Genomic DNA, 14,170 nt, shown 5'->3' with positions numbered 1-14,170 from the left:
CCAAGTCCAACTACTCATTATCTTTGTTCTTTCAATACCTTTTCTACTGTTAACAATTCTTCAAATCGAGATTCATTCTTGAATACTTGGATCATTGATTCTGGTGCCATAGATCACATTTCATCAAATTTGTCTTGGTTTATTTCTTACACACAAATTTCTCCTATTATTTTTCATTTACCAAATGGTTCTCGAACTACTGTTTCTTATAAAGGCATCGTTCAATTTTCACCATCCTTGGTTCTTCATGATATTCTTTATTTACCTCATTTCAACTTTAATATTATCTCTGTTTCAAAAGTTACTTCAGCACTCATATGTGAACTTACTTTTTCATCTTCTTCTTACACTCTACAGAGCAACAATTTGGGGACAATTGATTTGGCCAGAATGAGAGAGGGATTATATGTCTTTGAACCTGTAAAAATTCATCCACTACACACTCCATAAATTCCATCCAATCTCCACCCATTACACCTTCCAATATATGGCATTTTTGTTTAGGACACCTTTCTAGGCAAAGACTTAATCATTTACATAAACAATTTCCTTTTATCTCTATGCATCATGACGAGGCTTGTGACATTTGTTATATTTCTAAACAAAAGAAACTTTTATTTTCTCAAAGTTTTAACAAAGCCAGTGCAAGTTTTGATTTATTACATTTTGATATTTGGGTCCGTTTCGACAAAATTCTATTCATAATCATAAATATTTTTTTACTATTGTTGATGATTTTAGCCGCTTTACATGGGTTACTTTATTAAAATCAAAAGGAGAAGTACAAAATCAAATAAAAAATTTTATTACTTTAATTGAAACACAATTCAACTCCAAAGTCAAAACTATTCGTTCCGATAATGGACCAGAATTTATTTTACCTGATTTTTATGCTTCAAAGGGCATTATTCATCAACGTAGTTGTGTTGAAACTCCTCAACAAAATGGAAGGGTAGAACGCAAGCATCAACATATTTTGAATATAGCTCGTGCTCTTATGTTTCAATCTAATTTACCATCATCTTTTTGGTCTTATGCTGTTAGACATGCTGTTTATTTACATAATAGAGTTCCATCATTCGTAATTAATTTTAAAATACCATTTGAGATTTTATTCAATCATCCACCAAATTATCATGACATTAAAATTTTTGGATGCTTATGTTTTGTTTCTACCCAAATGGCAAACAGATCAAAATTTGATCCAAGAGCCAAAAATGCTGTATTTATTGGCTTTCAATATGGTTTTAAAGGGTATATTGTTTATGTTTTAGAAGATAAAAGAATTGAGATTTCTAGAAACGTGATTTTTTATGAAAAAATCTTGCCCTTAGTCACAAAAAATGTCCAATTCCAGACACTCAGCCCAACATTGCCAAACACACCTCAAAAACAAGATTCAGTTAGTCTTCCAGTTGAACCCTCACCTATACCCATTGACCCAACTCCACTTAGTTCTTTATTTTATCCAACAACCTCTCCTTCTTCCTCACTATTGTTTCCTAACCAAGTTGAACCCATGACCACCGAATCACTTTCAACACTAGACACCAGTCCACCATCACCTTCTCATCCACCGTCACCTTCTTCACCACCTGAGCAACCCCATCCTCGTCATTCCGACCGGCCTCACCGACCTCCAGCATATCTCTCTGATTACTTGTATAATTCCTCTCTCATCTCTACAAATCAATCTCCCTCAAAGTGCAAGTATCATTTATCTTCAGTCATGTCTTTTTCTTCTCTTTCACCTTCACATAAAAAGTTTCTTTTATCTCTACATTCTGACACTGAGCCAAAGTATTTTAAGGACGCCAATCAACACTCTAATTGGCGTAGTGCTATGAAAGATGAGTTGGATGCTCTTGAGCTGAACAAAACTTGACGTCTTGTTGATTGCCCTGCAGGGATTAAGCCGGTTGGCTGTAAATGGGTCTATCGCATCAAACGCAAGCCTAATGGTTCAGTTGATCGATATAAAGCACGCCTTGTGGCAAAAGGGTTCACTCAAACTGAAGGTGTTGATTTCTTGAAAACTTTCTCCCCTGTTGTCAAGCCTGCCACTATCAGATTAGTTTTGGCATTGGCCTCTTTGAAGCATTGGCCTATACATCAGTTGGATGTCAATAATGCTTTCTTACATGGGGATCTTTCTGAGGATGTTTATATGACTCTGCCACCCGGATTTATATCTTCTCAACCGAATCAATGCTGTAAGCTACTAAAGTCACTGTATGGTTTACGACAATCTAGTCGTATGTGGTATGACAAACTTTCTCATCTTTTGCTATCTCATGGATATCAGCAGACCTCATCTGATTATAGTTTATTTGTCAAATTCATTGGTGATCAAATTTCTATCCTTTTAGTCTATGTTGACGACATTGTTCTCACTGGTAATTCCATTTTTGAACTTGCTGCCATTAAGTCTATTTTGCACCAACACTTCCGAATTAAAGACTTGGGCCCATTAAAATATTTTTTGGGTATTGAAGTTGCTCAATCAGAGAAGAGAATTTGCTTATCTCAGAGAAAATATTGTCTTGATCTTTTGGAGGATTCTGGTTTATTAGGTGCTAAACCTGCCTCTGTTCCAATGGATAGTACCACAAGACTATATCAAGACAAAAGTCCCCTGCTATCCGACCCTTTTGTATATCGTCGTTTGGTTGGCCGTCTTATCTATCTCACCACTACTCGACCGGATATCATGTATGCCACTTAACAATTAAGTCAATTCATGGCATCTCCTACTGAATCTCATCTTCAAGCTGCCAAACATGTGTTACGATATCTGAAAACTAGTCCCGGCAAAGGACTTTTCTTTCCAAGGGAATCAGAAATTCAGCTTCTCGGCTTCAGTGACTCTGATTGGGCCAGATGTCCTGACACTCGATGATCTTTAATAGGTTATTGTTTCTTCTTAGGCAGTTCTTTAGTCTCTTGGAAGACCAAGAAACAAACCACCGTTGCCCGCTCTTCCACGGAAGCAGAATATCGTGCACTTGCCAACACAACTTGTGAACTTCAATGGATACTAAATGTGTTACAATTTTTACGCATCTCTCCTATCCGCCCACCAGTTTTATATTGTGATAATCAGAGTGCTCTTCATATTGCTGCTAACCCGGTTTTTCATGAACGGACCAAACATTTAGAGGTTGATTGTCACTTGATTCGACAAAAAGCTCAAGCTGGAGTGATGAAACTTCTCCCAATTCCCTCTTCTGGGCAACTAGCTGACATCATCATCAAGCCTTTGTCTCCTCAACCCTTCCATCTTAATTTGAATAAGCTTAGTGTTCTTGACATCTTTCATCCTCCAGCTTGCGGGGGCGTATTAAACCACTCTTCCACCTTATCCCATGACAATAATAAAGACGTCTCACGGCCCACAAATTCAGCCCAACAGAATACACAAATTAAATTATAATTTAGTCTTTATCTTATCTTATAGTTATCTTTATCTTTATCTCTATCTTATCTTTATTTACTTTTATCTTTCATAGGCCAATACTCTTTATATACTTAGTTTTACCTTTATAGTTTACAATTCATTCAATCAACAATCAATAAAATTTCTTCATCTTTTTCTTTCACAATTCTTTTATTTTCTTATTCTTTCACAATTTTATTAATGTATGCATAAGCGTGAGGTTGAAAGTGACTGGCATAAAATTGGATCTCAAATGATTTGTTAATCGGATAAATCTAATCGAATAAGATATTCGATATGCATAATCGAGTAAGGCCTTCGACAGGTGGGTCGAATAGTCATGGTAGTGGAACGGTTAGAGGCTATTATCACATGAGGAAATTATGGGAAATGGCTATAATCAAGCGGCGGAAACGGTTATCAAGAGGAATTATATTCAAAGTTGTAATCAATTGTAATTAATTCTCAGTTATGTAAAATAGATTATAAATACTAGGAAGTATTAGGAAATTGGGGTTGGAATTTTTACTCAGAAAAATACTCAAACACACTCACATCCCAAGAAATTTCTGAGTCTGCAATCGAGTATCTTTTCTATAGGGTTTCTTCCATCTTTTTATTCTTTCAATTTATATTTTTGTAAATTTTAACATTTCAAGTAAATTTATTTTCCAAGTGTTCTTTATTTTCATTGTTCAATTTATCTTTCTGCATCTTAATTTCGCATGTTAAAGCCCTTCGATTCAATCAAAGGCATTTTATTGTTTTCTTTTAAATTCCAATGTAAATTATTTTCTATATGTAAGCGATTTTCCTTTTGAAAACTTTATTTCTTTTATATTATTTTTTCAATTTACAAGGTTTAATTTATCCTTTCTCTCAAAACTTATCTAATGGAAGACACTTTGATGCACTTTTAGAAGAATTGGTACCTGCAAAGAGGAGTATGTTTCGCTCCTAGACCATTAGAATCGAACCACTATCGATTTGCTAAAAATTGAAAAAATAAATTGGCACGCCCGGTGGGACAGTTTTTAAATTGAAGTGTGTCAAATAACTTTTTTCAGTATTACTTAGTGTATGCGATTACGGAGTGGAAAAATCATTCACATGACTGATGAGATATCGATTGTGAATGGTGGTTCATCCACTAATGATAGCATACCAGTATCTGTGCAATAGGCCGACGTGTCTTCACATTCGGAGGCTGCAATTGGAACTGAAAGTATAGCAGTCACGACTATTCAGACTGGAAATGTTAGACGTAATATCCGTCCACGTGGTCCTGCGCTGCCGTATCAGCCTCCATTAACCGCTGGTTGGCCTCCCTATGGTCTTCCTCCTGGTTATACCCCATCGGTGGGTGGTTTTATCCCACCTATCTGCTTTGGAAATGCAAATGGAGTGAATAATACTCAAAATTCACAACAGTACTCTGAGTACTCTCGTGATTATAATGTGGGTTCCAAGTGGAAAAGAATCACCATGACTTAGTCAATTTATTGACCCAACAAATGACTACAATTCTGAATCCTATGATGGCTGATCATCAATCAAAATTCGAGCGTCTTGCTAGACAAGTCGAAAAGATTGCTCGGATTGTTGATTATGATGGAGGTGAAGGGCATAACGCCAGGGGAAATAATGAAGGAGTAGAAAATGTTTTTCAAAATGCAGATAATGTTTTGAATCAAGAAAACCCTTATGTAGTTTCCCAAGGTCAAAATGCTTATGGCGTTTTAGCCAGATTACGTGCTAATCATGGTGGTGAACGTTATCAAGTCACTAGAATTGTGGAAGAAGTTTTAAATCGAGTTGGGCCCAATGTTGGTTTTATGAATCGACCACATTTTGTGTCTGCTTTTCCCCAAGTTGTTCAGATGGCTGAAGTGCCAAGAGGGGTGAAGAATCCAAAAATAGTCACAAAATTTGCTAGTGAAGTCGGAGAATCAACTATTGAACATGTTGCTCGTCATTTGGTCGAGATTGGGAACTTAGCCAATGATGAAAATTTGAAAATGAAGTTTTTTTCTTCTTCGTTAACGAAGAATGCATTTACTTGGTTTTCAAATCTCAGACCAAATTCCATCACAACATGGAATCAGTTAGAAACTGCTTTTCACGCTCAGTTTTATCGAGGGGAGATGAATGTAGCAGTTACTGATCTAGTGGCTTTGAAACGTGAAGATGGTGAAACCATTGATGATTATTTAATACATTTCAAAAATGCTAGAAGTAGATGCTATGTGTCATTACTCGAAAGTGAGGTAGTAAAAATAGCAACTATGGGGTTAGGATTCTATATGCGCAGAAAACTGCTTAATGAGTATATTCCTGATTTGGCCCATTTGGCTGAAAAGGTTCGACAGACCGAACTCATGAAAAAAGAAAAAGAAAAGTATATAAATGAACAAAGATCAAAGAATAAACCCTTTACTCGAAAAGAAAAGGTTTCTTATGTGACCATGGAATCCTCAGAGGAGGAATTCGATTTCGAAACAGAAGTCGATTTGGCCGAACTTAAGAAAGGTCCTCCATATGTTTGTTATTTATTGAAGAAACTTCCAAGTAATGAAAAGTCGAATGATTCAAAACTGAAAAGTGGAAAGAAATATAGTTTTGATATTTCAAAATCTGATCATATTTTCGATGTGTTGCTTAAAGATAAACAATTAATTCTGTCTGAGGGTAGAACTTTACTTTCCGTGAAAGATTTAAAAGAAAAACCTTACTGTAAATTTCACCAAGCAACAAGCCATTCGACTAACAGTTGCGTCCGTTTTAGGGACTTGATTCAAGAAGCGATAATGGAAGGACGGTTGAAATTCGACGATGGCAAGAAAGAGATGAAGGTTGATGTGGATCCTTTCGAGGTTGATGCCAGTTATGTCGAACCTTGTTTTGGAGTGAACATAGTTGGCATGTCCTATGATTTTGAAGTGGCTCTTGATGATTTCGAGTCACAGGTGAGGTCTGTATACCCCCCCAAAACAGGGGATGGTTAGCTGGATTTCTTGGTTTAGCAAAAGATCAAAGACCGGGACGTATCTCTGTGTTCACGGTGCAATGCTGTTTTTGATGCTGAAGCAGCAGCAATCTTTGAAAAGGAAAGGATGAAGAAAGAATTGGCTCATAGATAAGAGAAAGCACGCCAGAGGCAGCCGATTAGGCGTATGGAGGGTTCTAGCTCATAGACCCCTCAAAAAAATGTGTTTACACCTTTAAGCCGGTCCCAAGACATAGATGTTCAATGGATTAGGAATTGCCAAGAATTCCAGAGACGTGATCATCTGTGTCGACGTAATCCACAATGGGGCATCGAGCACCTTCTCGAAACCAGTATTCCTACTATCGAGGTCGTGCCAGGGGTTATCCGCGAGGAAGAGGAGGAAGGAGAAGTTTCAGTCAGAACAAGAAACTTTCGATTGAGGCGGGCAAAGAGCTAAGCAAGGGGGCAACGCCTTCTGTGTATTCTCGAATTATTTTTCCTTCTGATGGAGAGACTTACCCCAAAGAGATTCCATCACCTGCAAAGATGGAAAAGGGCAAAACAATAGCCCAATCTTCTGGAGTCGATAAAAATAAGGATGTCGATGTTGATGAGGAATATTTTGATGAAGGGCATGATGACATGGTAGGGACGATTTCGATCATTCCAACCGAATATTTGGGGGAGTATGAAGGTGACCCCAATGAAGATTATGATTCGGAGGATGAGGAAGCTTTTTCCTTTATCCGAATTGAAGACGAGCCGGGATAATTATTGCGGCCTACTGAAAAACAAATGTCTCATCTCTGCCCACTTCATATAACAACTACTTTGAGTGGCATAAAGGTGATAAACCCTATTTTTAGGGTTTATCTTGTATGGATTTTAAGGGTTTTATCGATGTTCTCTCACACTTATTCATAAATAATGCATGGTTTTGTGTTTCCTTCCCGATTTTCACCTCATGGATGAAAACATGCATCTTTTACACTAAAGTATCATATTTGAATCATCTCCTATTACCATTCGATACCGTGATCTGTTTGTTAAGTGATTCTAGAGTTCTTAGGGCGAGGATGGCCTAGAAGAGGAGAAGGAAGCATGCATGAAGGGAAGGAGCATGGAAAATGAATTTTTGGAGCTTGAGCAGTGACGCGCACGCGTACCTTGCGCGTACGCGTGGATACGCGCCACTGGATCGGCGCAGGAAAGCCAACGCTAGAAGCCAGCGCATTCGTGTGGCTCAGCCAAAATCTCATGGACGCGCACGCACAATTGACGCTTCCGCATGGATGGTGAAAACCTTAGGGACGCGTACATGTGTTGTGCGCGTACGCGTCGATGCCGCACGTGACTTTTAAAGAGAAAACATGACTAGCGATTTCAGGGCAGTTACAGACCCTGTTTGGAGTAGAATTCTGGCGGGAAAAGGCATAAGAAGACCAAGGATGAAGGGGTTCTCATCTATTGACTCATTTTTAGATATTTTTAGTTGGAAGTTACATTTTGTAGATAGAGAAAAACTCCAACTTCTCTCTAGCTTCTCTCTAGGGTTTAGCTTCTCAAATTTGGAACTCTTCTGTATTCATTGGTGAGATCTATTGTCAATTCACTTCTACTTTGCTTTCAATTGTAGATCTAGATTCTCATACTCTCAAATTAGTTCTTGTTGTTCAAGTTACTTGTGGATCTTAGCTTTTGGATGTTGTTACTTCTATTTCCATTAATACATTGAGGTAATTTCATGTTCTTAATTTCAATTGTTGCTTGTTGTTAATCTCCTGTAGTGGACATCTTTGAATTCAATTTCATTCTCAATTTTACAATGTCTCTCATCATTGCTCTCCAAGTGTTTGATAAAATGCCAACTTTAACTATGGAGTAAAATTTTCCTACTTGGCTTGGGAGTTGAGACATTGGAGACACTTGAATTATTAATGTCTTTTGTTGATTATCAATTGGAAATTGCTAATTGATTTGCATGTCACTAAAGCTAGACTTCCCTAGGGTTAGGCTAGGACTTGTGAATCTAAATTGATTACTTTCACTTGACTTTCCTTTATACTATAGGTTAACTAAGTGAAGCAATAACTAATTGTGATTACAATTGATAGAAATAATGATGATAGGAAGTCCAATTCTCACTTCTAGCCAAGGCTTTTATATCATTTGATTTTCATTCACACTGCTAGCTTGTTCTTTTCTTATATGAAACTCCAAACACCAATACACTCTCTAATCAACAATGTGCATCTTGGAGCACTCCTAGGGAGAACAACTCATGACTCATACTCTCGGTTATTGATTTTAGATTGTTTGATGTGGAATTGCGTGTCAGTTTAGACTATACTACGATTGGATTTATTGATAAATTCTACTCCGGCATAAAATCACTCATCAAAATGGCGCCGTTGCCGGGGAGTTGCACATGAGTGCCATGTTGTTGGTTAGTGTAGATATGTGAATATGTACATACTTGCATTTTGCTTGATTGTCTGTGTTAGTTAGGATTACTCTTTGTTTAGCTCACCTTATTGTCATGAGCTCATTATCTCTTTCCTTGAATGACGCGTTCTCTACCCGACCCGAGCTTGGCTAGATTTGATCCGAAAATAGAAAGAACTTTGCTTCACCTTAGACAAACTCAGAGACGGTTAGCCTTTGGAGGTGGTGAAAAGGTTCCTACCAATTCACCTACCATATCCGAAGTTGATTCTGAATCGTCATTCGAGGAAGGCACTGTTTACTCTTCCATAGATACGACTAATAACTCTTTTATTGATCTAGGTACGGACAACATAGCCGCCCCAAGGCGAGTCACTCTCAAGGAAGCCGGTGCTCCGGATTTTGTTCTTCAACCTACTCACATTCGTCATCCGAACTTGAATGCTAATTTTGAGCTTAAAACAGCTTTAATCAATCTTCTTCCCAAGTATCAAGGACTTCCCGCACAAGATCCTATTAGACACCTTAAGGACTTCCAATGTGTATGTTCTTCTAATAGGCGGGAAGGCTATAGTGAAGTTGCGGTTTGGTTGTATGCTTTTCCTTTCTCTCTTGAAGGGAGAGCTAAGGAGTGGTTCTACTCTTTGCCAAGTGAGATTGTTGGTGATTGGGACTTGCTTAGAAGAGAGTTCTTAGACAAATTTTTTCCCGCGGTGGTGACCGATAAGTTGCGGAAAGAAATCTCATGCATCGTCCAAGGTGAATTGGAAACTCTATATGAATATTGGGAGTGGTTCCGAAAGCTTCTTGACTCATGCCCCAACCATATGATTGACACTATAGTGTTAATAAGCTATTTTTGTCAAGGAATGAAACCACAAGACAAGATCCTCCTAGACGCTTCAAGCAATGGTTCTTTGAAAAAATATAGAACGGTGGAGGAAGCATGGCAATTAATCTCCGATTTGGTCGAGTCCACCTTGCATGCTAGACAAAGAAGCAATCACCCTAGAGCCGTTAATGAAGTCTCTTCTAGTGGTGAAACATCCACCCTTACCAAAACCTTGTGTGAGATGACAAGTCTTCTAAAGCAACTCCAAGTGAATCAACAACAACCACCACCTCCTCAACACCAACAAATCCAATAATTGGTCCCCCAAAGAGTATACGGTATTTGTTCATGCTACTCCCATTACACGAATGAATGCCCAAGTCTCCAAGAAGATAACACTTTGGCGGCTACCCATAACTTCTATGATCGCCCCTTTTATGATCGTCCTAATCAAGGATACCATCAACAAGGAGGCAATTACAACCAAGGGAGTAACAACTTTAACCAAGGTTGGAGAAATAATTCCAACCAAGGTTGGCGGGACAATTATCAACAAGGAGGTCGGGATAATGGAGGAAACCAAAGAAGGAACAACAATAATTCACAAAACCGATACTCACAAAACCAACCACATCAACAACCAAACCAAGGAAGAAACTACCAAACCTACTTACCACCTCATAGGCAACCACCCCAACCCAACCAATTACAAGCACCTCAAATCACCTATCCTTCCCCTCCCTCCAATCAAGACGAGACACTTCGGTCCATACTCCAAGGGCAGAAAGAAATCCAAAACACACTTACCTCAAGCCTTACCAGACTTACTTCTACCCTCCAAGTCCTCATTGCTCGCATGGAGCCACCTTCTACCTCCACCCCTCAAGCCTCAAGTTCTAGTGCCATACCCTCTCAACCCCTACCCAAACCCAAGGGTGGTATCAATGCCATCACCTTGAAGTCCGAAACTCAATTGAAAGAGAGGATTCCAAAGGCACCTAGCCCAATGATAGTTACTCAAGAGGAGGATGTGGTTGAGATAGAAGAAATTGAAGAGGAGGATGAAGCACAGGAGGTAGTTGAAGATGAAGTCCCTCAACCAAGGAGTGAAGCCTCTAAAGATGAAAAAATCTTGGAGGAAGTGGCGCAACCAATTCCATTTCCTACATTGGCAAGAAAGACTAAGAAGCATGTAGAACTTGACCCCAAAATGGTAAAGATGTTTAAGAAAGTTGAGGTAACTATCCCTCTCTTTGATGCTATCCATCAAGTGCCTAAATATGCAAAGTTTCTTAAGGATTTGTGTATGAACAAAGATAGAATCCATGAGCTAGAGACTATTCCATTGGGGAGTTCTATTTCGGCTTTGATGGGAGCAATACCGGAAAAGTGTGGTGATCCGGGCCCTTGCTTAGTCTCTTGTACCATAGATGGAGTTCAATTCATTGACTATATGTGCGATCTCGGTGTATGCGTTAGCATTATGCCTCTTTCCGTTTATCATATATTGAAGCTCCCACCGTTGAAGCGGTCGGCGGCTAGGTTTGTCTTGGCGGATAAAAGCATAATAACTGTGACGGGTATTGTGGAAGATGTGTTGGTAAACATAAAAGGTTTGGTATTTCGGATTGATTTTCATATCCTTGAGATGCCACCTAGTGAATCCGAAAGGACATCATCTATCCTACTTGGGAGGCCATTCTTGAGGACCTCTAGATTCAAATTGGATGTCTATTCAGGAACTTATTCTTTTGAAATCGACGGAAGAGTTGTTAGCTTTAGCCTTGATGAGGCCATGAGACACCCACCGGAGAATCATTCCATATTCCGGTGTGACTTAATTGACAATGTTGTGGCCGAAGTGCATTGTGCAAATATTGACGAGAAGACTAAAGAATCAAGTGTGGGGAACCCCCACGAATGTGAAGAAAACATCATACCCATCAGAAGTTCAAATGCCAAGTCAAGAGCAACATTTAGAGTTGAAACCACTACCGCCCTATCTAAAATATGCCTATCTTGATGAAGCTCACAAGTTCTCAGTAATTGTAGCAGGGGAACTCACCCCTCAACAAGAAGAGAAGTTACTTGATGTTTTGAGGAAGAACAAAAGAGCTATAGGATGGAACTTGGCGGATCTAGTGGGCATAAGTCCCCAAGTGTGTGAGCACCGAATCTTCTTAGAAGAAGGAGCTAGACCCGTTCGACAACCTCAAAGGCAATTGAATCCTACCATTCTAGAGGTTGTCAAGAAGGAGGTAACCCGGTTACTAGAGGCGGACATCATTTACCCCATTTCGGATAGTGAATGGGTAAGTTCCGTCCAAGTTATGCCAAAGAAGTCCAGGGTGACCACAATCAAGAATAAGAGCGGAGAGCTTATAGCTACGAGGGTGCAAAACTCTTGGAGGGTATGTATCGACTACCGGCGTTTGAACACGGCCACTAGGAAGGATCACTTCCCGTTACCGTTTATCGATCAAATGTTGGATCGATTATCTGGTAAACCTTATTATTGTTTTCTAGATGGCTATTCGGGGTATTTTTAAATCCACATTGCTTTAGAGGATCAAGAAAAAACAACATTCACGTGCCCCTTTGGAACTTATGCCTACAAGCGTATGCCATTTGACCTTTGCAATGCACCGGTAACTTTCCAAAGGTGTATGATGAGCATATTTGTGGATTTTCTAGAGCAATGCATGGAGGTATTCATGGATGACTTCACCGTCTATGGGGACTCTTTTGATCAATGCATGGATAACATTGCAAAAGTGTTGGAAAGATGTACTAAATCGAACCTTGTCCTAAATTTTGAGAAGTGTCATTTTATGGTTAGGCAAGATATCGTTCTAGGACATATTGTTTCCAAAGATGGTATTTCTGTGAATCCGGCAAAGATCAATGTTATATCTAGCTTGTCTTACCCCTCATCCGAGAGGAAAATCCGCTCGTTCATTGGACACGCAGGTTTCTATCGAAGATTTATAAAGGACTTTAGTGAGGTAGCATTGCCTCTATCTCAATTGTAGCAAAAAGATATTGAATTTGATCTAAGCAAAGAATGCATGAAGGCTTTTGACAAGCTCAAAGTGGCATTGACCCAAGCTCCCATCATGAAAGGGCCGGATTGGAGTCGGCCATTCAAAATAATGTGTGATGCTTCAAACTTTGCCGTGGGAGCCGCGTTAGCACAGTGCAAGGGTAAGAATCCGTATGTCATAGCTTATTCATCAAAAACATTGGATGGAGCCCAATCCAACTACACTACCACCGAGAAAGAACTATTGGCAATAGTTTTCACTTTGGATAAATTTCGAGCATATCTACTTGGTTCCAAGGTGGTAGTGTACTCGGATCATGCGACGTTAAAGTATTTGTTAGCTAAGAAGGAATCCAAACCGAGATTGATTAGATGGGTTTTATTATTGCAAGAATTTGACTTGGAAATCAAAGATAGGAGTGGTTCGCAAAACCTAGTGGCAGATCACTTAAGTCGCCTTGAACACACCAAAGGCGATACCACTCCTATTAATGATTCTTTCCCCCTTGAGGGCTTGCAAGCAATCTCGATAGTCATTCCTTGGTATGCACCAATAGCCAATTACTTGGTATCCCGCACCTTCCCTCCTAATCTCTCCAAACATCAAAAGGATAAGCTAAAAAGCGAATTCAAATACTATGTATGGGATGACCCATACCTTTGGAGATGTGGAGCAGATCAAGTAATTCGGATGTGCATTCCACAAACCGAATTTCAACTAATCTTGGAAGCTTACCACTCCTCCGAGGGAAAGAATTGTGAAGCCTCATCGGAAAGATTGGAGTGCTAAGCTCACCGATGCACTATGGGCCTACCGAACGGCATACAAAATACCAATTGGCATGAGCCCCTTTTGGTTGGTCTATGACAAAGCTTGCCACTGACCGGTGGAGATAGAGCACAAAGTATATCGGGCCGTCAAGGAGTGCAACTCAAGCTTGGGAGGGGTCGGACTTGAGAGAAAGCTACAACTAGTAGAATTGGAGTGTCTGCGCTTAGAAGCTTATGAGAACTCTAGACTTTACAAGGAAAGGATGAAAGCCGTGCATGATAAGACCATAAGAGGAAAAGAATTTAGAGCCGGTGACCTAGTCCTCCTCTACAATTCAAGATTGAGATTGATGCCCGGAAAGCTAAGGTCAAGGCGGGAAGGACCTTATAGAGTAGAAAAAGCAGAGCCATACGGAGTTTATCATTTGCGCCATCCTTCAAGCTTCGACATTTTCAAGGTTAATGGGCATCGTCTAAAGTTGTATCTTGGTGAAAAGATGAAAAGCAACAAGGAGATGGAGGTGTTCCTTTTGAAAGATGCACCTAATAGCAAAGAAAATTGAGCTAGTAACCGTCCAACTTAAGGAAATTAAACAAAAATGCTAGGTGGGAGACACCTCACCATGGTGAGATCTACCCTTTTTCTCTCTTTTG

At 39.4% G+C, this 14,170-nt stretch overlaps 1 protein-coding gene across 1 annotated transcript; it reads left to right on the top strand.

The window, feature by feature from the left end:
- The first annotated feature begins 4,974 nt into the window (after positions 1-4,974).
- On the top strand, positions 4,975-6,441 carry LOC107616308 (uncharacterized). Its single transcript, XM_088499373.1, has one exon. It carries the CDS (start codon positions 4,975-4,977, stop codon positions 6,439-6,441), a length of 1,467 nt encoding a protein of 488 aa, XP_088355499.1.
- The last annotated feature ends 7,729 nt before the right edge of the window (positions 6,442-14,170 follow it).

The sequence above is a fragment of the Arachis ipaensis genome, chromosome B9 (assembly GCF_059453495.1).
Source record: "Arachis ipaensis isolate K30076 ecotype BB chromosome B9, ASM5945349v1, whole genome shotgun sequence".
In the NCBI taxonomy this organism is placed as follows: Eukaryota; Viridiplantae; Streptophyta; class Magnoliopsida; order Fabales; family Fabaceae; genus Arachis; species Arachis ipaensis.
Note: the sequence above shows the minus strand (reverse complement) of the source record. Positions and strands in the feature narration are given on the sequence as shown.

Bases quoted from the DNA above. Each gene is read 5' to 3' on its own strand.
- LOC107616308 (XM_088499373.1), top strand. From the start codon at position 4,975: ATGGCTGATCATCAATCAAAATTCGAGCGTCTTGCTAGACAAGTCGAA.